This window comes from Pelecanus crispus, chromosome 1 (assembly GCF_030463565.1).
Source record: "Pelecanus crispus isolate bPelCri1 chromosome 1, bPelCri1.pri, whole genome shotgun sequence".
NCBI lineage: Eukaryota > Metazoa > Chordata > Aves > Pelecaniformes > Pelecanidae > Pelecanus > Pelecanus crispus.
In genome coordinates, this window is record NC_134643.1 from 165,495,265 (window position 1) to 165,521,602 (window position 26,338).

Below are 26,338 nucleotides of genomic sequence, written 5' to 3' on the forward strand. Positions count from 1 at the left end.
TTTTTGGGCATGGATTTATGGTTGGACTGGATGATCTTAAAGGTCTTTTCCAACCTAAATGATTCTATGATTCTGTGTCCATATAATACTTAGTGTCTTACCATGGTGATCAAAATTTAACTTTAAAGTTGCTAAGAAAAAATATACAACATACTGACTTTCATAATGTATTTAGAAATTGCTCTTTCAATATACAGACCAATTAGATGAACAGAACTTTATGGTAATGTTAATTTTTTTCCCTTTCTAATAGCACTTTCAAGAATTACTTTACTGTTTTTCTTCAAGAAAGCAGCTATTATCAAGGGATATTTTTAATGTATCGTTTCATGTCAGTGTAAAATTACATGTATACTGGGATAGCTGTGAAATCAACATATTGGATAACATGTTATGTATTCTCGTAAGAGGAGAGGGAACTTCATCCCTAATGTGCCTTCCTGTGTTGAAACTTGTATTTTCAGGGAAATCTGCTATAATTAAACAATATCTTATTATTTTATTTTCTTTTATTTATGCCCATGTTGTCTTCTCTCTTAATTTGAGAGAGTACAACAAGACATCAAGATGAAAAAATCTTAATGACATCCAAATCCCTGTGGAAGGGGATAAGAACATTTCTGTGCAGCTGTATTTTCATGAAAATGATGAAATTTGTGTGGGATCTTTAAGACAGTAAGCCGAATGTAAAATTTCATTTCAGAGTATTGTGTTCTCCACCACTAATATAAATATTGCTTTCTTACAGCTATACTAAGATTGTTGTTTCAATAAACAACTTTCTCATCTCTATGGTATTAAATGGATTCTCCAGCTTTTAATAATGCTAATTACCAAATAAGAAAACCCTCTTTCTGAAAAGTGCCTCCTCTTATCTATTTCAGCTTTCATCATTGTGGCTTTTTTCTGTTGAAGGAGAGCTATGAATGATGATCATAAATCTGAGTTTTGTCATGGTAGATGTGACTGTTTGCCTATCAAATCTCCCTATTCAATCTCCAGGCAATATTTGATGCTTTGGAGTGAAAGCTTTCACCTTGAAACATTCTGTCCATTGCATCCACCATAAACACTGGAGCAGGGAGAGGGCAGAATACTGCTGCATGAAGCACAGCTACATTTAACCAACATTGCCTTCTCAAGGCTGCAGAGTACTTCCAAGCATGAGCAGACATCTGTGTATGTGGAACTAGATGTAGAACTGGGGTCTACCCCAAGGAACTGGCATCTTGAGGAGATTGTCTTAGATGCGCAAAACCAGAGAAAATTCTGGGTTCGAATGGACTTGGGAAGATGGTCTGGACCAACCTCTTACTCAAAGCAGCGCCTTAATTTGGTTATCCAGGGTCCTGTCAAGCTGAGCCTTGAATATTTCCAGCAAGGCAGATGCTAGCACTTGTCTGGGCAATGTGTTCCGATGCTTAATTGTTCTCACAGTGAAGGTTTGTATCCTGTGCGCTTCCTGGAAGCAGTGAGTGCTGTTCCAGATAGGAGGATCCTGTTAATCCTCCTCCTGATCAGCCATTTTTAGATTTGCTGAACCCTTAAGACATCCAAGGGAGCCGAGTCAGCTAATAAGGCAATACTTATGGCACTGAATACAGTTGGCTAATGAGCAGATGGAGAGGGAAATGGAATTCAGGTTTTCAGTGTAGTAACCCATAAAATCTCTCTGCAGGGCATGTTGGCACCCAACTGCAGTGGCAAAATGGTGTATCAAGAAAGCAGCAATGTAATACACCAGCGAAGCCCTCTTCCCCACATGTTCTGTAGCCATACCTACTGTTGGGTATCGATAAGAAGGTATTAGTATCTGTCCTCTGTTGGCTATATATCAAGGCTGTGCCTGACAGCTCTGAATAGTGGACAATCTGAATTACTTGTCACTCAGCTGAACTGAGGTGCTCTACAGTGATTTGGCTGATACGGGAGGTGTACAGGAGGTGAGGCATTCCTTACCATCATTTTGTGGAAATGGTTATTCCCCTTGATACTTTTTGTACTTGAGGAAGGGAGCTTTGTGTAATGTTTTCATGTTTGTTTCTGTTTTGGTTTTAAATTTTCTTTAACAGTTTTGATTTAAGACACCATTTTTTAATTTCTCCCAATTTCTCCCCCCCCCCCCCACCCGTTATTTTACAGCAAACACTGTTATAGGATTTTTAGCAAGTAAAATGGTCCTCGTTTGTCTGTTTGAAAGTCTTGATTCTTCACAGCCAGGAGTGTTTCTTCTTTTACAGGCTTTTTGGTGCTTTTTTTTTTCTTTCTGTTAGAAACAGGAAATGAGATAGTGAATGCTATAGTTTAAAAACCTCCCATTACAATATGAAACATGAATACTAAGTTTGGTGAAGTTAATTACATAAATTAACAAAAATCTAGCGCACCTTAAGAATACGTTTGAGACTGTTCTTTAATGAACGAAATAGCCTTACATCTTCATTGGTAATTCCTAAAGTAATCTGACAATCTCAACAAATTCACTTAAAAATCTATTTTTTTTAATTACTGCAAATGATGAAGATGTGGTTCTGTAGTGATTTTAGCTTTTTTGTAATGATAGATTGGAACTGTGTGTGTTGTGTGTCTGTAACATGCACGGAATCACCCTCTAATCCAAAGGACCAGCAAGAGCTGTTTTTCATTTTTTTAATTATAAATAGACTAAATTTGTTTTGTGTGCTGTAACATCAAGTGATTTTTCCAACGTTTTCCTAGCGTAGACTACAAGATTACTATAAATATTATATTACATGTTATGACAAAGATAAATTATGCACTATGTAATGTGTTACTTGGAAGCATCTGATGATGGAGCAGTTCAGTACAATACATGAGTAGTTACAAATTGAAGTTTAACTCAGTGATGATAAAGTGATACTACACCCACTATAACCATTTAGAGTTAAGCTTCATACAGCAATTCTAGCTACATTGGCTGTTACAAATCAATTGCTGTTATGTGAATATATTTTAAATAAGTTCCTTCACTGTGAATGAAGACACTTTATGAGAAAAAGAAGACAGAGAAATGAGAAGCTGTGTCCCCCTTTACTGTTTCTTTTTTTCCCAAACAGACCTTTTAAAAAAAAAAAAAAGTTGGTTCATTTTGAAGTGATACTATCACTGTTGCAGAGGGCTAACTTGGAGGTGACCACCCATTTTAAAATACGCCAGTTTTTCTTTGGTTATTAACATGGTCTTAGCTAAGCAATCCACAATTTCCTTTGTTTCCTGAATGGATCATCATTTTACAGTCACAGAAGTACTTTGCATTAAAATATGGGTAGTATATATTTTGCTGGTTGTTGCATAATAAAATGCCTCAGGTTGAATTTTATGTCATGCAGAGTAGAAGATGGACTTAAAGTAGGTAGTGCAACTGAGAGTTGTCTGTCTGTCTGAGGTCCCACTTCAGTTGGTCCCCAGGGCATCTGAGGAGTTGCAAAGCTCTGAAGAAGGAAGAAGGGGGCTAATGTTTGACACATAGAATCATAGAATCGTTTAGGTTGGAAAAGACCTTTAAGATCTGTCCTGGTTTCGGCTGGGATAGAGTTAATTTTCTTCCTAGCAGCAGGCATAGTGCTGTGTTTTGGATTTAGTAGGAGAAGAATGTTGATAACATGCTGATGTTTGTAGTTGTTGCTGAGTACTGCTTATGCTAGTCAAGGACTTTTTCAGCTTCCCATGCTCTGCCAGGCGCACAAGAAACTGGGAGGGGGCACAGCCAGAATAGTTGATCCAAACTGACCAAAGGGCTATTCCATACCATATGACGTCATGCTCAGTATATAAACTGGGGGGGGTTGGCCGGGGAGCAGCGATCGCTGCTCGGGAACTGTCTGGGTATCGGTCGGCGGGTGGTGAGCAATTGCATTGTGCATCACTTGCTTCGTGTATCATTATTATTATTACCATTATTATACTGTTACTATTAGCATTACTATTTTACTTTATTTCAATTATTAAACTGTTCTTATCTCAACCCAGGAGTGTTTCTCACTCTTACTCCTCCGATTCTCTCCCCCATCCCATCGGGGTAGGGGGAGTGAGCGAGCGGCTGCGTGGTACTGAGTTGCTGGCTGGGGCTAAACCACGACAGTCCTTTTTGGCGCCCAACGTGGGGCACGAAGGGTTTGAGATAACAACAGATTAACCAGAGTGTATTAAGGAGTCTGTTAACAGTTGCCGGTCACGATATTAGTTCTTCTGATCTGCACCATGTTCTTTTTTTTGCAGCACGCGTTAAAGCTTGCTGTCAGTTTGTGTAGTGTGCTATGCTCTGCAGTGATTCATGATCTTTTGCTTGGGAGGCTCCTTATCAAAACCCTGACCTTGAGCATTCTTTGGTATTTGGGTTTCATACAGAAGTCACTACTGTACTTCGGGTACTACCTCATAGAGAGAGTTAGCAATTATACTTCTTACTCTGAGAGGCTTGTTGTGGAGGAAATACAGAATGGCACCTTTGCTGCTTTCTTCTATGATGTTTCCTCCTTCATTACAACAACTTTCCTGTATCTTGAACACCCCTGGGCAGTTAAGATACTTCTATTGATAATTCTTGGGAATGTTGTTTCCATTTTGATAAAGGTCAGTAAGCAGTTTAAAAATACCATCCAGAGATCTACCCCAAGGCTGGATAGTTATGAGTGGCAGGGTGTGTGGGAACGTATGCGCAAGTACCTAGGGCAGTGGGGACCTCCAGTGTTTTGGAACTTCACCCCTGAACAAGTGCAGAATCCTGAAGAATTAGTAAAGTATTTGGAAGAAGTATGTTGTCACCCTGGTAGCTCCAGAGAGACACAAATCATTGCAACATGCTGGGGACTGGCCCATGCCTATCGAGCCGTGGTCAACGCTAATCAGTACCCTCAAAAGAAAGAGAAGGTCTCTGGATCTGATGACAAAACAACAAGCACTGTGGCTACTCAAACCCCCACTACAGGCCCTGCGGCTACTCCAACCCCCACTACAGGCCTTGCAGCTACTCAAACCCCTGCCCCAGGCACTGTGGCTACTCCAGCCACAGCCATGAGCACTGCGGCTACTCAAACCCCAGTGACAGACACTGCGGCTAAACCAGAGAACCAACCTGCGCCGGTATCAGTTGCCCCTATACAGAAGAAAAAATACACGAGGAAATCAGTTCGTTTAGTAAGGGATGAAGATGAACCAGGGCCATCACGAGAACCAGAGGAGGAAGAACCCATAAATGAGATGGTGACCACCCGATCCCTATCCCTGAGTGAGCTGCGAGATATGCGAAAAGATTTTGGTCGTCATCCAGGCGAGCACATCATCACCTGGCTGCTCCGATGCTGGGATAACGGGGCCAGTAGCCTGGATTTAGAGGGTAGGGAAGCCAAGCAGCTGGGATCCCTTTCCAGGGAAGGGGGCATTGACAAAGCAATTGGAAAAGGGGCAAAACCGCTCAGCCTCTGGAGGCGACTTCTGTCAAGCGTGAAGGAAAGGTATCCCTTCAAGGAGGATGTTTTATACCGCCCAAGCAAATGGACCACCGTAGAGAAAGGTATTCAGTACCTGAGGGAATTAGGCGTGCTGGAGGTGATTTACAGTGACCTGAATGATGAGCGGTTAACCAAAGACCCAGATGAAGTCAGGTGCACACAATCCATGTGGCGGAAGGTGGTACGGAGCGCACCAGCATCGTATTCTAACTCGTTGGCAATACTAGCCTGGAAAGACGACGAGGCACCAACGGTGGATGAAGTGGCTAGACAACTCCGGGACTACGAAGAAAAGCTCTCTTCCTCCCTACGGGCCTGTGTCTCGGCTGTGGAAAAACTGTCTGAAAAAATATGCCAAGAGTTCCAACAACTCAGAGAGGATCTGTCCTACTCCCCACCTGCACGGACCAGTGTCTCAGCCATTAGGAGTCAACGCCCCTATGCTCAAGAGAGAGGATATAGAGGATACACACCACGGGGCACCCTGTGGTTTTACCTGCGTGATTATGGAGAGGACATGAGAAAGTGGGATGGAAAACCCACCTCAACCTTAGAGGCACGGGTGCGTGAATTGCAAGGAAAAACTATTAGAAAAGGCGGTTCTCCCAGGAAAATTGCAGCTCCAGTTTCCAGTGAGCAGTTCCCGAGACAGAGTAAGAGGGCTAATTTTACTTCCGACCTTGATCAGGGAACTTTTGATTCACATTTACAGGAAGTGAACAACGAATACTGTGACCAGTGTTAGAGGGGCCCTGCCTCCAGCCAGGTGGAGGAAAGGGACAACCGGGTTTACTGGACTGTGTGGATTCGATGGCCTGGAACGTCAGACCCACAAGAGTATAAGGCTCTAGTGGACACTGGTGCACAGTGCACGCTAATGCCATCAAACTATAGAGGGGCAGAACCCATTTGTATTTCTGGAGTGACAGGGGGATCCCAACAGCTAACTGTACTGGAAGCTGAAGTGAGCCTAACTGGGAATGAGTGGCAAAAGCACCCCATTGTGACTGGCCCAGATGCTCCGTGCATCCTTGGCATAGACTACCTCAGGAGAGGGTATTTCAAGGACCCAAAAGGGTATAAGTGGGCTTTTGGTATAGCTGATTTGGAGACAGAGGAAATTAAACAGTTGTCCACCTTGCCCGGTCTCTCAGAGGACCCTTCGATTGTAGGGTTGCTGAAGGTTGAGGAACAACAGGTGCCGATCGCTACCACAACTGTGCACAGGCGGCAATATCGCACCAACCGAGACTCCCTGATTCCCATCCATAACCTGATTCGTCGACTGGAGAGCCAGGGAGTGATCAGCAAGACTCGCTCACCCTTTAACAGTCCCATATGGCCAGTGCGAAAGTCTAATGGGGAGTGGAGACTAACAGTGGACTATCGTGGCCTGAACGAAGTTACACCGCCGCTGAGTGCTGCCGTGCCAGACATGCTAGAACTTCAATATGAACTGGAGTCAAAGGCAGCTAAGTGGTATGCCACAATTGATATTGCTAATGCATTTTTCTCCATCCCTTTGGCAGCAGAGTGCAGGCCCCAGTTTGCTTTTACCTGGAGGGGTGTTCAGTACACCTGGAACCGACTGCCCCAGGGGTGGAAGCACAGCCCCACCATTTGCCATGGACTGATCCAGACAGCACTGGAACAGGGTGAAGCTCCAGAACATCTGCAGTACATTGATGACATCATTGTGTGGGGCAACACAGCAGAAGAAGTTTTTGAGAAGGGAAAGAAAATAGTCCAAATCCTTCTGAAGGCTGGTTTTGCCATAAAACAGAGTAAGGTCAAGGGGCCTGCACAGGAGATCCAGTTTTTAGGAATAAAATGGCAAGATGGACGTCGTCAGATCCCAATGGATGTGATCAACAAAATAACAGCTATGTCCCCACCAACTAGCAAAAAGGAAACACAAGCTTTCTTAGGCGTTGTGGGGTTTTGGAGAATGCATATTCCAAATTACAGCCAGATCGTAAGCCCTCTCTATCAAGTGACCCGGAAGAAGAATGAATTCAAATGGGGCCCTGAGCAACAACAAGCCTTTGAACAAATTAAACGTGAGATAGTTCATGCAGTAGCCCTTGGGCCAGTCCGTGCAGGGCAGGATATTAAAAATGTGCTCTACACTGCAGCCGGGGAGAATGGCCCTACCTGGAGCCTCTGGCAGAAAGCACCAGGGGAGACTCGAGGTCGACCCCTAGGGTTTTGGAGTCGGGGATACAGAGGATCCGAAGCCCGCTATACTCCAACTGAGAAGGAGATACTGGCAGCATATGAAGGGGTTCGAGCTGCTTCAGAAGTGGTTGGTACTGAAGCACAGCTCCTGCTGGCACCCCGACTGCCGGTGTTGGGCTGGATGTTCAAAGGGAGGGTCCCCTCTACACATCATGCAACTGATGCTACATGGAGTAAGTGGGTTGCATTGATCACACAACGGGCTCGAATAGGAAACCCCAGTCGCCCAGGAATCTTGGAAGTGATCATGGACTGGCCAGAAGGAAAAAACATTAGAATATCACCAGAGGAGGAGGTGACACGTGCTGAAGAGGCCCCACTGTATAATAAATTGCCAGAAAATGAAAAGCAATATGCCCTGTTCACTGATGGGTCCTGTCGTCTCGTGGGAAAGCATCGGAGGTGGAAAGCTGCTGTATGGAGTCCTATACGACAAGTCGCAGAAACTGCTGAAGGAGAAGGGGAGTCGAGTCAGTTTGCAGAGGTGAAAGCCATCCAGCTGGCTTTAGATATTGCTGAAAGAGAAAAGTGGCCAATCCTTTATCTCTATACTGACTCATGGATGGTGGCAAATGCCCTGTGGGGGTGGCTGCAGCAATGGAAGCAGAGCAACTGGCAGCGCAGAGGCAAACCAATCTGGGCTGCCGCATTGTGGCAAGATATTGCTGCCCGGATAGAGAACCTGGTTGTAAAAGTTCGTCATGTAGATGCTCATGTACCCAAGAGTCGGGCCACTGAAGAACATCAAAACAACCAGCAAGTAGATCAGGCTGCTAAGATTGAAGTGGCTCAGGTGGATTTGGACTGGCAACATAAGGGTGAATTATTTATAGCTCGGTGGGCCCATGACGCCTCAGGCCATCAAGGAAGGGATGCAACGTATAAATGGGCTCGTGATCGAGGGGTGGACTTAACTATGGACAGTATTGCACAGGTTATTCATGAGTGTGAAACATGCGCTGCAATCAAGCAAGCCAAGCAGTTCAAGCCCCTTGGGTATAGTGAACGATGGCTAAAATATAAATATGGGGAGGCCTGGCAGATTGATTACATCACGCTCCCACAGACCCGCCAAGGCAAGCGCTATGTGCTCACCATGGTGGAAGCAACCACTGGGTGGTTGGAAACATATCCCGTGCCCCATGCCACCGCCCGGAACACCATCCTGGGCCTTGAAAAGCAAGTCCTGTGGCGACATGGCACCCCAGAAAGAATTGAGTCAGACAACGGGACTCATTTCCGAAACAACCTCATAGACACCTGGGCCAAAGAGCACGGCATTGAGTGGGTGTATCACATCCCTTACCATGCACCAGCCTCCGGGAAAATTGAGCGATACAATGGATTGTTAAAGACTACCCTGAGAGCAATGGGTGGTGGGACGTTTAAACATTGGGATACGCATTTAGCAAAAGCCACCTGGTTAGTCAACACCAGGGGATCTGCCAATCGAGCTGGCCCTGCCCAATCAAAACTTTTACGTACTGTAGAAGGAGATAAAGTTCCTGTAGTGCACATGAAAAATATGCTGGGGAAGACAGTCTGGGTTACTTCCCCCTCTGGCAAAGGCAAACCCATTCGTGGGATTGCTTTTGCTCAAGGACCTGGGTGCACTTGGTGGGTGATGCGAAAGGATGGGGAAGCCCAATGTGTACCTCAAGGGAATTTGATTTTGGGTGAAAATAGCCAATGAACTGAATTGTATAATATTAATTGCTTTATAATACTGTATGTTATCTCTTAACTATATGTTATCTCTTAACTGCATGTTAATATAATAATATAGTAGGTTAATATTAAGTATATAATACTATATATTATGATTGCTATATGCCACATCAATGGTATTGCAGTAAGAATTGCCCAGCCTAAGGAAAATGAACTTTGATGAAACCATGTTGGAATGAGAACTGACTTCAGCATGCAACAGTCCAACACTGCACACCACCTCTCCTGCTCTGAAAGACTGTGATAACAGATGGAAACCAAAGTCATGGGCTAAATGAACTCAATGGACATTTTAGAGGGATGGGCCATAGACGAAGGGAATGATATCTGTGTGTATATCAAGATAAGGAAAGCGGTGGTGATTAATTGGAACACATTGGAAAGGGGAGGGCCTGTGCATGACGTAGATGGTATAGAATAAGGGGTGGATACTGTCCTGGTTTCGGCTGGGATAGAGTTAATTTTCTTCCTAGCAGCAGGCATAGTGCTGTGTTTTGGATTTAGTAGGAGAAGAATGTTGATAACATGCTGATGTTTGTAGTTGTTGCTGAGTACTGCTTATGCTAGTCAAGGACTTTTTCAGCTTCCCATGCTCTGCCAGGCGCACAAGAAACTGGGAGGGGGCACAGCCAGAATAGTTGATCCAAACTGACCAAAGGGCTATTCCATACCATATGACGTCATGCTCAGTATATAAACTGGGGGGGGTTGGCCGGGGAGCAGCGATCGCTGCTCGGGAACTGTCTGGGTATCGGTCGGCGGGTGGTGAGCAATTGCATTGTGCATCACTTGCTTCGTGTATCATTATTATTATTACCATTATTATACTGTTACTATTAGCATTACTATTTTACTTTATTTCAATTATTAAACTGTTCTTATCTCAACCCAGGAGTGTTTCTCACTCTTACTCCTCCGATTCTCTCCCCCATCCCATCGGGGTAGGGGGAGTGAGAGAGCGGCTGCGTGGTACTGAGTTGCTGGCTGGGGCTAAACCACGACAAGATCATCCAGTCCAACCATTAACCTACACTACCAAGTCCACACTAAACCAGTCAAGGGTAGACTAGACTAAACCATGTCCCAGAGTGCCATGTCTACCCGTTACATGAGCGCATTTGAGAAATAGTTTTATTTTGGAGGGACAGAAGAGGAGAATTGAGAACAGAAGCCAGAGGCAGATCTTCTTCTTGATTAGGCTGTATCTCTTCATTCTCTTTTCTGTGAGAGGAAAATATTGAAATTATTTGACAGGTTGGGGGCTGAGCTGGATTGTCCACGTCATTCTGCTACTAAACAGACCTGTAAACTGCAGGTTTTTAAGGAAAGAGGGAAAGTTTGAAGTTGAGCCAGAAACATAGGGGATGTACATGTACATGTAGGAGATACATACCTTCTGTGTGTGTATGTATATCTTTATCTGCATTTGCGGGGCGGGGAGAGAGGTTAGGCAAGGTGCTCCCTTGAGCTCTGATTTCATTTCCTGTCCCACTCCCACCTCCGTGCCCTATGGTGTTTGTGTGGAGTAAGGGACTTGCGGGAGGGAGGGTGAGTCTTGTTTCCCTAACTCAGCTATGCCCTCTCTTCTAGCTTGTTCTTTTTGTGTTATAATGAGCATAGCAGAGGGGGAAAAGATGATAACTCCCGAATTCTGATTCCCTCTATTTTTTTCTATTTCCTCCTGTGCATTTATGCTGCTCCTAAAATGCCAGTAAATGTCAGCCTCCACCCCTTAATGCTTATTTGTAGTGCTACACAAAGTAGCCCACAGGGTGATCTGAAGAATTTGCTAGAGTTGTTGATGTGCTTTATTTACCACCACCACATGCAGGATCCAGTGACCATGACAGAATAGCAAAGTAACTAGTTGTTAATGAGCTTGCTGGTCTCTTTGCGTTTGTACTGTCTTTCAGCTATCCTGTTTGTCAGCGACTGTGAGGAAAAGTGGGAGACTAAGGTTCTTCTAATGACAGACAGATGATAAATCTGATTAGTCAGAGCAAACGTCATATCATTTCTTTTATTTAGCTTTCCCACAGAGGCGGCTGGAAAGAGGCAGGAGGGAAGGATTTGGAGAACAAGTTGTAGTCAGGGGTGAGAGAGAAAGAGAAACTCCTGAAGGCAAGCATGGAGGCAGAGGAGGCTTTTCACTTGCAGGAGTTTACTGTTCATCCTGAGGTGCTCCTGAGATGTTAAGAGATAAGCAGGGCAGAAATGACCTAGGGGATGACTCTGTTATCATCTAGCTAAGCTGTCTGCCTTACCAATGAGATACTGAAATACCTTAACAAAATTAGCAGACATAATCTTCTAGCAGATTGCTCTATGCAATTTGGATGTTGATTTCATAAAGTATTTTGTTTTCAGCAAGGCTGATAACGGAATAAACTTTTGTTAAAAAATTACAGTCTGGCTAGTCTTCCCTTCTGGTGTAAGTTAAACTGTAATGGCTCTCACAGAGTGACTACCTCAGGTGTTATAACTTCTGTGGGTGGTTCTGTCTGTATTTTGTATTGGCTCACATTTCCAATGAGTTAGGTCTTAGAAAATTGTTTTTTTCTGTCAGCTTGTGTAATGACTGTTTAGGGCACCTAATACTGGCAATTGGTGTTTTATCTTTCATGTGCTGGATACAGTTGAGAAAATGTGTCTTCCAGCATCTCAATGCTGTTTTGGGGGTATTAGTATTGCATGTGAAAACAAAAAATGCAGAAATGAGCTAATACATTGTACTCAGTTAATGTAATGGTGTTAAATTTAGGCAAAAAATGGTGAAATAAGGAGAATGTAGGGAGAAGGGAGATTTATTTGTTGGTCCTGTTTTTGAATACATAAAGAAACGCTAAGATCTTATCCTGAACTTGAGGTCTTAGAATCATAGAATCATAGAATCGTCTAGGTTGGAAAAGACCTTTAAGATCATCCAGTCCAACCATTAACCTACACTACCAAGTCCACACTAAACCAATCAAAGGCAGACTAGACTAAACCATATCCCGAAGTGCCACATCTACCTGTTTTTTGAACACTTCCAGGGATGGTGACTCCACCACTTCTCTGGGCAGCCTCTTCCAATGCTTGACCACCCTTTCCGTAAAGAAATTTTTCCTAATTTCCAACCTAAACCTCCCCTGGCACAGCTTGAGCCCATTTCCTCTTATACTATCGCTAACTACCTGGGAGAAGAGACCAACACCCACCTCACTACAACCTCCTTTCAGGTAGTTGTAGAGAGCGATAAGGTCTCCCCTCAGCCTCCTCTTCTCCAGGCTAAACAACCCCAGTTCCCTCAGCCGCTCCTCATAAGACTTGTTCTCCAGACCCTTCACCAGCCTTGTTGCCCTTCTCTGAACACGCTCCAGCACCTCAATGTCTTTCTTGTACTGAGGAGCCCAAAACTGGACACAGTATTCGAGGTGCGGCCTCACCAGCGCCGAGTACAGGGGGACGATCACCTCCCTGCTCCTGCTGGCCACAGCATTCCTGATACAAGCCAGGATGCTGTTGGCCTTCTTGGCCACCTGGGCACACTGCTGGCTCATGTTCAGCCGGCTGTCTACCAACACCCCCAGATCCTTTTTGGCCAGGCAGCTTCCCAGCCACTCCTCCCCAAGCCTGTAGCGTTGCATGGGGTTGTTGTGACCGAAGTGCAGGACCCGACACTTGGCCTTGTTGAACCTCATACAGTTGGCCACGGCCCATCGGTCCAGCCTGTCCAGGTCCCTCTGCAGGGCCACCCTACCCTCGAGCAGATCGACACTCCCACCCAATTTGGTGTCGTCTGCAAACTTACTGAGGGCACACTCGATCCCCTCATCCAGATCATTGATAAAGATATTAAACAAGACTGGCCCTAAAACAGAGCCCTGGGGAACACTGCTCGTGACCGGCTGCCAACTGGACTTAACACCATTTACCACAACTCTCTGGGCTCGGCCACCCAACCAGTTCTTTACCCAGCGAAGAGTATGCCTGTCCAAGCCGTGAGCTGCCAGCTTCCCGAGGAGGATATTATGCGAGACGGTGTCAAAAGCTTTGCTAAAGTCCAGGTAGATGACATCCACAGCGTTTCCATCATCTACCAGGCGGGTCACCAGGTCATAGAAGGAGATCAGGTTGGTCAAGCAGGACCTGCCTTTCGTGAACCCATGCTGGCTGGGTCTGATCCCCTGGTTGACCTGTACTTGCCTGTGGAGTTCGCTCAAGATGAACCTCTCCATAATCTTCCCTGGCACCGAGGTCAGGCTGACAGGCCTGTAGTTCCCCAGGTCCTCCTTCCGGCCCTTCTTGTAGATGGGCGTCACGTTGGCAAGCCTCCAGTCATCAGGGACCTCCCCTGTTAACCAGGACTGCTGATAGATGACGGAGAGTGGCTTGGCGAGCTCCTCCGCCAGCTCCCTCAGTACTCTCGGGTGGATCCCATCCGGCCCCATAGACTTGTGAGCGTCCAGGTGGCGTAGCAGGTCATTAAGTGCTTCCTCCTGGACTATGTGGGCTCCATTCTGGTCCCCATCCCTATCCTCTAGCTCAGGGGCCTGAGTACCCTGGGGATGACCGGTCTGGCTGTTAAACACAGAGGCAAAGAAGGCGTTAAGTACTTCAGCCTTTTCCTTGTCCTCGGTGACAATGTTCCCCCCCACATCCAGCAAAGAATGGAGAACCTCCTTGGCTCTCCTTTTATTGCTGATGTACTTATAAAAGCATTTTTTATTGTCTTTTACAGCACTGGCCAGATTGAGTTCTAGCTGGGCTTTTGCTTTTCTAATTTCCTCCCTGCAGGACCTAACAAGATCCCTGTACACCTCCTGAGTTGCCCGCCCCTTCTTCCAAGGGCGGTAGACTCTCCTTTTTTCCCTGAGTCCCCGCAAAAGCTCCCTATTCAGCCAGGCCGGTCGATTTCCCCGCCTTTGTTATGGCAACATGGTCATAGAGAGTTAAGTTCTTATAAGGCAGAGAATATTTTAATTACAGACTGTTATGTCAAGCTTGTCTGTTCTTTTGGGATGTCAAATTTCAGATTAATTCAGATTAGCATCTCTAAGAGAGAAGCAGATTTTTGATCCATTCCACATTTGTGGTTTACCAAGAAAGCCATTTCCATGGTTTTGTACTAGCCTAACAGTGATGCTGACCTGTCGTAAATAAATACTGAGGGAAAAGACAGAAGCATATTAGAAGAAACTGGGGACACTAAGAAGGATATTGCAAAATAACGAACAGGCCTCTAATTAGAAAGAAAAGTTTGATCCATCTAACAGCTAAGCAGTATTGCTGCTTTGGACTTAAGATTTTTTTATGTATCTTAAAATGCTTTGTGTTTAATAGCTGTTGGTTAGTTAGCTAGTCCACTGAGTTTGAGCGGCGCCCCTTAGTTTGCCTGGGAGAGGCATTGAGGGCACGGTTTACTTTGCAAAACCCTTCCAAAGGCTGTCCCAAGCCTCCTGTTGTGGACTGTGTAAGTGGACTAGCATCCACTGCCCTGTCAGACGCAAATAATTTTGTTGTCTAGATAGACTGTAAGTCATGTTGCTGGAGAAGCTTTCAGGACTTGCTGTGCACATTAAAGAATCTGCTGTCCACTGTAGGCAGTAGGGAGTCAGCAACTTTAATGAGTTTTAAGAGGTTTGGATTGGTCTCAGCATGAGGCTTCTAGTCTACAGTACTAATCCTTCATCTTTTGTGAATGTTTAGATCATGTTTCAAAGATTTATAAGCCATAATGTAAATAGTCTGGGATAGTGCATTCACAAAAAAATGGTAAAACAAACCTCATCAATAATTCTCAAATTTCGGCAGACATGATGAAAAAAGGGTCAGGGATTAACACATTGCAATACTTCAGCTATTTTAGGTAAGATGTCACTCACCAGATGTATTTAAATTTCATGTATCTGTATTCCTTTCCAAGTCTAAGAACAGGCTTCCATTGACTGTGAGTGCAGAATGTCAGCCCCAGGCTTTTTTCAAATGTGAATGAAACTTACTGTTCAATGCTATTAATATGTGAGTGCTAGCCTGTGTTTAGTCAGAATTAGATTTTTCATGGAAGTAGCACTAGAAGTCAATATCAAGATTCATACTAAAAAGTATATTCTGATTTTCACATTAAGCAGGTTGTCCTGCCTTAGAAATGCTTCCAACACCAAATAATATCCCATGTGCTAATACACAGTATAAATGCATTAAAGATTCCCCTCCACATCCACTGCCGGCCAGATGACAAACATGAAAAGGATTTAGCCAAAGCCTCCCTACATGCAAAGCAGAAAGGGCCAGAACCTCCCCCAAAATGAGTAGTTTTTACAGATGTAATTCAGGTGCCCTAAGTTTCTGTGGGTGATCCACTGAAAGCCTCCCTGACAGGGAGGATGTGGCTGGGGAAGCTGGCCTGACGTGACAATGGGAGAAGTGAGGTGGTGGAGCAGCCTGGCTGGTGAGAAGACTGGAAAGGGTCACGACATCTTCCTTTGTTAGGAGAAAACAGCAGAGCTGCTTCAATCATGCCACATGTATTGTGGAGAGAAAAAGCAATTTCTAAAAAAAGATTTGGCTTTTAGTGAGTACTTGACGGGTTATTCAGAGGAGGGTGAATACAGGAACTCCCGCACAACTTCATGCTCAGATCTGTACAGTACAACTCAGGGAAAACTTTTTGCTTTAGACAAAGGGTGCTTAAGAGAAGAAAAGTAAGTTTCAAAGTGTTCTTCAGTGAGAGAAAGACCAATCAGCATCTTTGTTCAGAGCCACAATTGAAGGACTCAAGTTGTACGTTGATACAAATCTCAGCAGAGGTTTGTTCACTAGGAGGGAACATGGGGAGACAAGAGAGGCCTAAGAGATTTAGGGTATTGGTATCTGATCTCCGCAGAGAAATAACAAGTATCTGCTTAACAGTTACTGAACATAACAACTGAAACAGCTGAATTTGTTCAGCCCTGAGTGAAGAGTTTCTGATTAGCTCAAACTTTACTTAGGGAACTAAGTCTACTTTCTTCAGGAAGGACAGGGTAAAATTATGATGCAAAGGTTCCTGTTCTGTTGCTTCCCTGATTTACAGTCTTCCTCCCCTTAATTCTTGGATTGAGGAGAACTTTAACATCCTCATGTGTTAGAAAATCCTCCATCTGAAAATAGCGTTGAAGTTCTCTGTCCTTTATTTCTGATTTGAAAATCACTTACTGTATTTTCCTTATATCCTTACTTTCTTCAGTCCTGCCCTGAAGGATATTTGCAACTGAAATAAAACTTAAAAAAAAAACCATATTTTGCTCTATTTACACAATATATCTTGCTGTCACCTACTGCAAGGAATGATAAATCATTTTTAGGATAGTGTGTGCCATTGAAAATATTAGATTAAAACAAAATGTCTGTGCTTTTAGAATCAATGAAAATGCTGAGACATTTAAAAACAAGTACAGGTTGACTAAAATAACTATCACTGAGATAAGAAAGAATGAGTATCAAGCCAGGAATCATATAGCAGACCAAGTCCAGTAACGTCTTCAAGATTCCTGAGACCCGAGAACAGTTTTTTCCCCAATTATACCTGTGAAAAGTGGATGTCAAACACTGTATTTTGTATCTGGAAGAACATTAAAGAGAGAAAAGGAACCAGATAATGTATAAGGCAGGGGAGGGTATGTTCAATCTGTTAGGAGAAACCTCATTTGGAAAGGGGTGTTTATGTGCCCTGAGGTACGCTGCCAATGTCTCTGCATATGTTTTTACTGCTATACAACATGAAACTGGGATATCCACTTTCCTTGGGTCTAGTCTTATCTAGTCTCCCTTTCAACAACCTGCATCTATTTATATGCATTTGGTCCCCAACTTCCTCTGCGCTCCATGTGGTACACGAAACTATCTAACTCTGAGCCGTAATCTACCTAATAAATGTAGATTTTTTTCAGTTCAGTGGTTGAAGTAAAGTGTAAGGCATTAGCAGCCCACCAAAGAAGTGTTTTTATAGCTTGCAGTGGAGGGCCTGTGTTGCAAGTCGTCGTGAAACACGAGGATATCTAAGTATGCAAACTGGAGCAGTGGTTGAGAATAGTGTAGTACGAAGGAAACTGAGCTTGGATGCAGTCTTGTCCATGCTGCCTTTTAGGAGTGGTCTCTGGATTGGACTATCACCAAAACCATGCTCAGGTGTTACTTTAGAGAGCTAGTTGAAGAAGTCTAAAGCAGAGCCAGAGGACAGGTAGGAAGGCATGTGGGTCATCAAGGATCTAGTGCTCAGTTTTCTTTCCTGAGTTTTTTTTTTTTATTCAGTAGTGCAAAGGTATGCTCTGAATCCTCGTGCTAGATGATTAATGGAGTGCCAATAATATCAATGTTGAAGAGTTCACCATAGCTATTATTAATGAAGTATGAAGAATGAATTGTCATTTTGAGATGGTAAAGAGTTGCTCAGGAAATGACCAAAGAAACTTGAAAGCCTACACTGTGATGAGATGGTGGTTACTATCCAGTGTTTTGGAAGTGGCAAGGCTTTTCTTGAGCATGAAAAATGATTGAAAACTTATGAGAAAATTAATGTAAAATGATACTGATTTAATTGAAGCTGTTGAACAATATTGAAGTAATTGAACGGCACAATACTAGATTGCTAGCATTTTATACTTACTTTTCTGTGCAAGTATTTTGTAATGGGCAATGCAGTGGAAAAGTGAGTCCAATGGGGTTTTTTTGTGTGTTTTTTGATTTACATCAAAGTGTGAATAATAGGTCTCTATAAGTTCTTTTTGTCACAAGCTGAGAAGTCCCGCACAAGAAGGAAGCTACCATTTATTCACCCAGAAGATGTGTTTATATGTTTCCAGCATATTCTAGCTCAGATGCTAGGTTTTTGGAGTCTTTCAAAAGTGGCATTTTAAAAGTGGTACAGAGAAGACTTCTTCTTCCAAGTACTTTTGTTTATGATATTTGTAAATCCTGACAGTAAACCAACAACAATTTACCTCTTAGCTTTTCTGTCTCTTGTAGGGTGATAGCTCCTATGTAAAGGATCGTTGGTGTGTGTTTGATGGATTCATGGTCTTTTGTCTTTGGGTGTCACTGGTTTTACAGGTAATTATTTCACTCACCTTTTGCAATGAATAGTTCCTTAATTGTGAAAAATATATGTCATAACCAAGTAATTACAAGTTGTGAAAGTATGGGTCAAATTGTTTTTAAAAAAGCTGTGCTGAATTCAATAGCTGCATAAGTGCACATTGCAGTGTATCTACATTAGTAGTAGAATTTTTCTTATTGAGATGTTATACATTAAGCTGAAGCTTGTTACCATAAACCCTCTGCATAGTCAAAAGGCAAGAGAAGGATCTTCAGAGAGTCCTTTATCTGTTACTCCATATGATGGTTGTGCTCATCTCTTTCCATTGAGTCTAGTAGGACGGCATGGTGACCAGCTTAGGCAACTAAAGGGAGAATGATTCCAATGGTATATGTTTGCCATGCTGTAGGCATATTTATATGGTGAGTGGAGGGGGTTCATGTAATACGGCCCACACCTAACCAAACCTTTTCCAAAACTCAAGGTAAAGCACAATGGAAAAAAATAGTATTAAATACATTTGGAAACAATTTGATAAATTTTCATAAAGAATGGAACTTGGACACGTTGCAAAAAAGCGTAGAGTGTTAAGGTACAGGTCAAATTGTGTCCTGCAAACCAATCAGTCCTTAACCATAGCTATTTTTTGGGGGGTAAGAACAGATTGAAGTCTATGAGACTGGGCCTGCAATAGTATAAGGATTGTGAAAGTTCTATAGTGATTGCTGCTAGGCATAACATCCACTTCCGATAAATTTAAGACACACTGTCATTTTCTGCGTTATACACAGGGGAAACTTTGGTATGCCATGTACACATGTAGAGTGAAGGTTGATCGTTACAGATAAGCACCACAGATTAACCAGTTTATGCGTTGCCAAGTTCCCCCTCCATTTTCTTAGTATTTTGAGCAAATATTAATTTAAGCAGTTATTCTTAGAGAGTGATAGACAAGGATTAAAATGAGACATTTCCACCCGGTTATGAAGCTAAATAGTCTTTATGGAGTGCCTAATCTCTCAATGTATTAAGGAAACGGTTCCCTGGTCTGTGGCTTGGCTGAATTTTGTGTCCTAAGTGCAGTGTAGAAGAACATGTACAGTTTTCTCATGCACTTGGAATTAAATGGAGAATTTATAATAATGTTGCAACTCATAAGGCAATCTGTGTATATGTACTTCCATATCATATTAAAAACCTTAGTGCTGTGAAACATTAACAGATACTGATTTTCATATTTGGAAATGTAAATTACTCACTTTTAATGAAGTTGTGGGGAACTTGTGGGGTAGGACTAGCACAGAAGCAGGCAGCTAACAGAAGCTTGCACAGCCTTCTTGGGTTGTTTGAGACAGAAGCATTATGAACACAGGCAGAGTATATTTTTGGAATTTCATTAGGATAACTTAGAAATGGATTAAAGGATTTGCTAAGACTTTTCTTTTAAAAAACATGGTTAAAATGAACCATAAAATAAACCAAGAGAAGATTGAAAATGAGAATAAAAATCATGTATAGTGTTCATAGTTTTAGAAGTTCCATAAATTAATACAGGAACAGGACAGGGTCATCAAGAAGAACTGGTTCTTTTATTTGCAGGTGTTTGAAATTGCTGAAATAGTTGACCAGATGTCACCCTGGGGCATGTTACGGATTCCACGACCACTCATAATGATTCGAGCATTCCGGATATATTTTCGTTTTGAGCTTCCAAGAACTAGGATAACAAATATCTTGAAGTAAGTAAGTCTGTTATCTGAAGAACAAAAGAGAGCCTTTGAGGTTTGACTTAGAAGACTGATTGTACAGCTCAGAGAAGCTTCATGCTTAATGGGCATTTCCTTCCTGAGTTTTAGTTCTGGCCAAAAAATTCTTGCTATTTTCCATATTCAATGAATCATCAAGTTTCCTAGAAAATTATCAAAACTGATAAATATTTAAATAAATGCTAAAGCATTTTGTTAATAACTGTAGCTAGCAATTTTCAACCAATGGCAGTAAATTCTGTTCCATTAATATGGGGACTTAATAATCAAGGTGAACACTCTTAGTAGGGTCATATTCGTAAATAAAAATACATGAGCACATGCCCTAACCATTACAGTTATGAGTGTACATGTATTGGTATATGTACAGAGATGCTTACATGCAAGCAAACACATATAAGTATGTTTGATACAGCATGTAATGGCAAAAGCCATGTAATGGTAATGTGAAAGAGTTTTTTGGTCTTTATTTAGTATCAGCTTGACTTCAGCATCATATCTTGTCTGTATAAATCATAAGATACTATTTTACAAAAGCTAGACATTACACATTTTATTTGGGGTGTTTTTGTTCCACCCTTTGTTGTTCACAGCTGGTTTGATTACCCTAAGTTAGGAGTTCAGAAAAAATCATGACTCCCTTTTCTGTCTCTGCACAGAGTGAGAGATCAGTTTTAAGGACAAGTTTTCTGCAGGATGAAATACTACTTTCTCTGTGTGAGCGTATTTTCTATTCTGGAGCTTTTCAGAGAAGGCTTCACATTGCCTGTGCATTCAGTGTCATATTTATCTTTTTGCCAGGCGTTCCGGAGAGCAAATCTGGAGTGTTTCAATTTTCCTTCTGTTCTTTCTCCTACTGTATGGGATCCTGGGAGTGCAGATGTTTGGAACTTTTACGTACCATTGCGTGACCGACGACACGCAGCCAGGGTGAGTTAGCCTGTGCAGGCATGGCGTGGGGCTGTTCTTTCTGTGCAGATGTATAATTGTTAGCATCACTGGGTGTAAATTGACTTAATAGATTAAAAGTAGTCCACCAGAATACACTAAGATAAATTGGGGAAACAGAAATGTTAGGAATTATGAAAAATACAAATTTTAACTGCAACAAAGATTACAAATTATGGCATTGGGCTGCAATCTGAGTTAGGGGGTGAGTGACTGTGTATGTGTGTGAGGGGGTGAGAGAGCAGGAGAGCAGAGTAAGCTTTAGGAGGAGCATTGCCACTTGCAGCTGATTCAGGTTACTGATGATTCATCAGCTTTCAACTGTATTCTCCCATCTTTTCCTAGAAGGTCTGGGTGTGGGGACAGACCTAAAGTATCGGGCAGAACTACCCCTAGAATCTCACATCCTTTCTGGATTGAGAGGTCACTGGGACCCAGTCACTGGGTCAGATTTAAAGACCCTTTTTACCGAGCTTTTGGAAAATACTTATGATTAATATTTTACACTGCTGATTGAGTATACATCATGTTTTTGATTCAGCACATACTTAAACACAAGATTAACTTGAAGTACAGTATAGACTCTTGTCACTGGGATGGCTCATAAATTCACAGGTAAGTATATGCTTATATGTCCTGTTGAATTGAGGGCTTGACTGTATGCTCGACCACTATTACATCTATTTCTTCATTTTGTCCCTGTTTCTTTGGATAGGGAAATGTTAGCTCTGGAGTTGTAGCCTTTGCTTTAGTCAAAATTTCATCTTTTTATTTCTGTATTGAATTTGTCAGAACATGAGTAGACATTATAATAAAGCAAAACACCGCTTAATCTGCCACAGTGCTGAATAAAAAAAATGTGATCATTGCAAAACTCTGTGTTAAAATATTTTTCTAAACTAGGGCCTATAAGCTATCAAATATAAAATGATGTTATTAAAAGTGTCAGGTACAAAAAAGGTTACAAAATTATTTTAGAATATGCTAGACATTATACGGTATTTCGTTAAATGAAAAAATTGACTTTTGGATATTGTCTTATTTATTTAATCAATACTATAGTAAAATATGGGGCTTATCTTCACCTAGACTGGAAAGGAGATATTTCCTTCTGACTTTTCCTCTTTTAAAAAAGAGAAAACTGTTATAGCACAGATTTTTTTACAGCTTCCCATAAACATGGAGAAAAAAATGTTTGTGAAAGATTTGTTTGTGGTAATGAGAAGATCTGTGATTCTGTGATTTACCTATGTTGTTTGGAAAAACAAGAAATGGAATAGGTGACACAGGGAAAATTGGGCATCATATAATTTCTTGTGTCACTGAATACAGTTTTTCCCTGAAATCAGCCGAAAAACATTGTGGGACATAGTAATGTTTGCAATATGGAAAGTTAAGTTACAACTTTAAGTTTGCCCGTAAAAATTTTGTCTAATTTCTTCTGTAGGGGTTGCTCTCTGAATACTGCATTAGTTAAAAAACAAAAAAAGAATCTTTACGGAAACACCTCAATTTTAGGCTGTTGAAAAGCTGAATTACATAGATAGGTTAAAAGGGTCATCAAGTACATAAAATAAAAATCTGTCTAAAATGGGTTAAAGTTGGAAAAGTCAAGCATGCAGAATTAAGGAAGTTTTAGACTTGATGTTGACCTTCTAGCCTTAATTCCTTTTTCTTTCATTATCACCAAGTGTATATATTTTTAGCTGTTTAAAAATTTGGAATCTACTTTAAGTTACTTTTTAGGTATCTGGGATAGGTACCTTCAGAAAGTAATTAATCACTTCTGCCATCTCCAAACCAGAATTGTACCTTTTAATGGCTCCCATGGTTGTATATGAGGCCTACAGTTAACACTGAAAAACACTTTTTCCCTAGAAGTGCTGCCTTATTTATTCTGACAAATGAATGGTGCTCACACAAAGAACAATACATTTTTTCTTTGTTGCTTGACATGTGGCCTTACACCTCACTTTTGGCATACTGCTCATTGCTACTCTGAAAACACTTATTTCTTCTTCTTGTCTATAACATTCATCATTATACCTTGTGAACACTTATACATATCTGATCCTTTTTTAATTTTTGAGGAATGCAGTGCAGAAGCTTTGGGTAGAGTTAGGCTGTGCCTTCTTTGCATAGGGCAGGGCTGCCCTTCCCAGAGCTGGCTGCAGAATTTGTAAGAACAACCACCACGGGCTGAGAGAATAAATATAGAGAAAGAAGTAACAGTTCTGGTGCCAAAAGAGGACAATTTAGAGGCAGACATTGGTCCAAAATGTAGTTAGAAAGGAGGTGACATGCCACTTCTGAATCCAGGAGAGTTTATTAGCTGAGATGTAGTAGAGCACAAAAGGACAAAAATTGCCTAGAAAATTTTACTTTTGTCTTTAAGGTTCAATTTCTCAACTTTATAATGAGGATTAAACATTCCTCTCAGAAGCTGAGTCAGTCTGTCTGTCTGTCTGTCTCAGGTGGTTCTGTTCCAGGCAATAGGGAGTGGCCAAAGTTGGCTGTAGTTGGCCTTAAATAACTTCAGAGTCTTTAATGAGCCACAGCTGTAAATACTCAGTATTTCTGCAAACCCGATCTCAGGCTCCAACGTCAAGATTAGAAAATGAAAAGCATCCAATTTGTGGCCACCTGTGAGAACTTTAATTTTAGGTGATTTGCCTTGTATTATGCAGAATTCTATGGCAAGCAGCGAGGGTAAAGTCTTATTATTGAGGTCAAGACTTCTTCTATTTCAGAAATTTTAGAAATCACTCTTTTTAAGTCTACTGCCTTCTGAATTATTGTTATAAGGGAGGCAAGTGTCTTTTGAAAACGGCGTCTTAAAATCTTGCTATTCTTTTTTTATTTGAAAGGACGTGGCAGCCTCATCAGACACTCATTGCCTCTTTGACTGCTGCAAGTTCTTTTATCTTTCCATCCTTCTTGACGCCCACGCTGCCTGACCTCCTGTCTTTCCACCTCCTCAGTCATTTTCTGATGTTAACTCTGACAAACAGAAATACTGAAGTGAGCTAACTGCAGTCTGAGTTTTTCATTCCATATGTGAAATCAGCAAAATGTGACTTCCTTCCAAAGGCTGAAAAGTTTTTTGTTGATGTTTGATGATAAATCTTTTTTCTCTCATTCTTATAATCTTTATTTTGCCAGACTTTTTTCTCCCTACAAGGAACACTGTCTTCTTCCTAGACAATTTTCTCACTCAGTATTCCTTTGTGATTATTACTTATCTTTTTACAGCTATGCTGTCACAGCTTTTCCCTGATGATTTCTCCCAGTGGTATATCTTTTTTCTGCCAGTAAGTGGTATATTAGATGGATTTCCTTAGTATGGATCTTCTTTAGTTGCCTGAAAGACACACAGTATGTTTGGGATGTAATGTATATGTAATCCAATTATCTAGATAAGTCCATACATTATAAACAGTTTGACAGGTTATTTTGTTATATCTGAGATTAATTTCAAAGAAGTGAACACATATGGGGAAAATAGATTGTGTTCCCAAATCTACTGTAATTTACTCTTGAGCACCTCCAGTATACAAAAGGTACTTCCACAAGGACAGGAGAGAGAAATTATTTTCAAACCATTGCTTTGGCTCTGTTAAAAGTGTTTTATATATCCTCACACACTAGCTACTGAGTGTTTTCTTTATTTTTATTACCAAGACATGTTTGATGACACAAAAATACTTTCATACTGCATGATTAGATTATATTTATTCCACAACAGTAAATTTTCCTTTTGTAATTCTCAGCCTGCATGGGAGCTAGGGGAAAGGAAGCCTTCCCTCATCAAAATGAGGAAGGCTAATATGGCTAACTGCCATAAAATGTAGTACTTATCTATTTCTTCTCCCAAAGTCATTCTTTAAGGGTCTTTTTTTAACACTTTCAGTAGGGTATAGAAAGAGTATTTCTGTAGACCTGTCTGCCTTGTTACCATGGCAGTCAATTTAAAATCCTTCTTTGCAAGGTTTCTTGTTTAAAGTAGGAACTGCCCAGGAAAATAGATAAGAAAAATAATTACAGAGTAATAGAAATATCTAAGAGGTTCTTGGTCATCTTTCCATCTGTCTGTGGATAGGCCCCAAAAATGTCAGAAAACAGCTTCAGAGACTCTGGAGCTGAAAGTTCACCACAGTATCTAATAGAGGAAATAAATATGATTAAAAAGAACAAAAGGGATTCGAGATACTGTCTCACATCAGCAGTGGGAAAATATGAATGAGTAATTTGATTTCTGAGAAAGGGAAGAAATCGAAGACCAAGCTTAAAAAATCAACGTAACAGGACTTCTTTAACAGGGCATATTAATTTATTGATGCTAGTTGAACAACTAACAGTTCTTTGATACTGCCTTTGGGATTTATTCACCATCTCTGTTAATGGTGATATGTCTCTAGTATAAACTCGTCAGGGAGAAGAGAAATAGAAGAAATGTTACTTTTCCAGGCCTGATGTTGTTTAGACCCCAACCGAAATCAAGACAAATACAGCATCAGACTAAAAGGGAAATAATTCAGTCCAAATGAGATCCTATCAAAAGGATGCAAGAGAGTGCTGAGGTGATGGCCAGTATTGGTGCCCAAGAGAAGCAGTCTTCAGGAGTAGACAGACTCTCCCCACTTTCAGGAGGCATGTGATTTCTCAGGAAAAATCCTAATTTTGTCTAGAACTGTTACATAGACAGTTATCCAAAGCAATTGGTCTGTTGATTCATTTCACACAGGCTTTCCAGTGTTTTTGTTTGCCCAGCTCCATTTTGAGTGAGAAGGTGACCTTTTAATGAAGATCTGCAATTGAGTGATTGGAACCCAATAACCTCAGCACTTGTTGTCTCAGTAATGACACATGCTTACCTGTATTAAGATTTTTTTTTGAGCCATTCAGATTTACACAATTCTTTGTCCCAGTGAAGACGTCAAAGTTTATTGAGCTTCTGCTCAGCCTGTCAACCTTTATGGGATTCTTCTCCTTCTCTGGCTAGTAAATATTCCTTTTGAGTAAGCTGGAGTGGATTTTACAGACTATGGTGAAATTGGCTTGACTATAAATACAAGAAATTGAATAACATAACTGCCTCATCTCTACAACTGCCACAACTCAAGGAAGTT

At 41.6% G+C, this 26,338-nt stretch overlaps 1 protein-coding gene across 3 annotated transcripts in view; it reads left to right on the plus strand.

Moving 5' to 3' along the window:
• The window catches only part of NALCN (sodium leak channel, non-selective), a 251,379-nt gene that overhangs the window by 14,466 nt on the left and 210,575 nt on the right, over window positions 1-26,338 (plus strand). For all 3 annotated transcript variants that reach the window (XM_075712454.1, XM_075712463.1, XM_075712470.1), the window contains exons 3-5: window positions 18,426-18,509; window positions 20,095-20,234; window positions 21,063-21,191. In XM_075712454.1, the coding sequence (XP_075568569.1) occupies window positions 18,426-18,509; window positions 20,095-20,234; window positions 21,063-21,191 (353 nt within the window). The remainder of the gene's footprint in view (window positions 1-18,425; window positions 18,510-20,094; window positions 20,235-21,062; window positions 21,192-26,338) is intronic.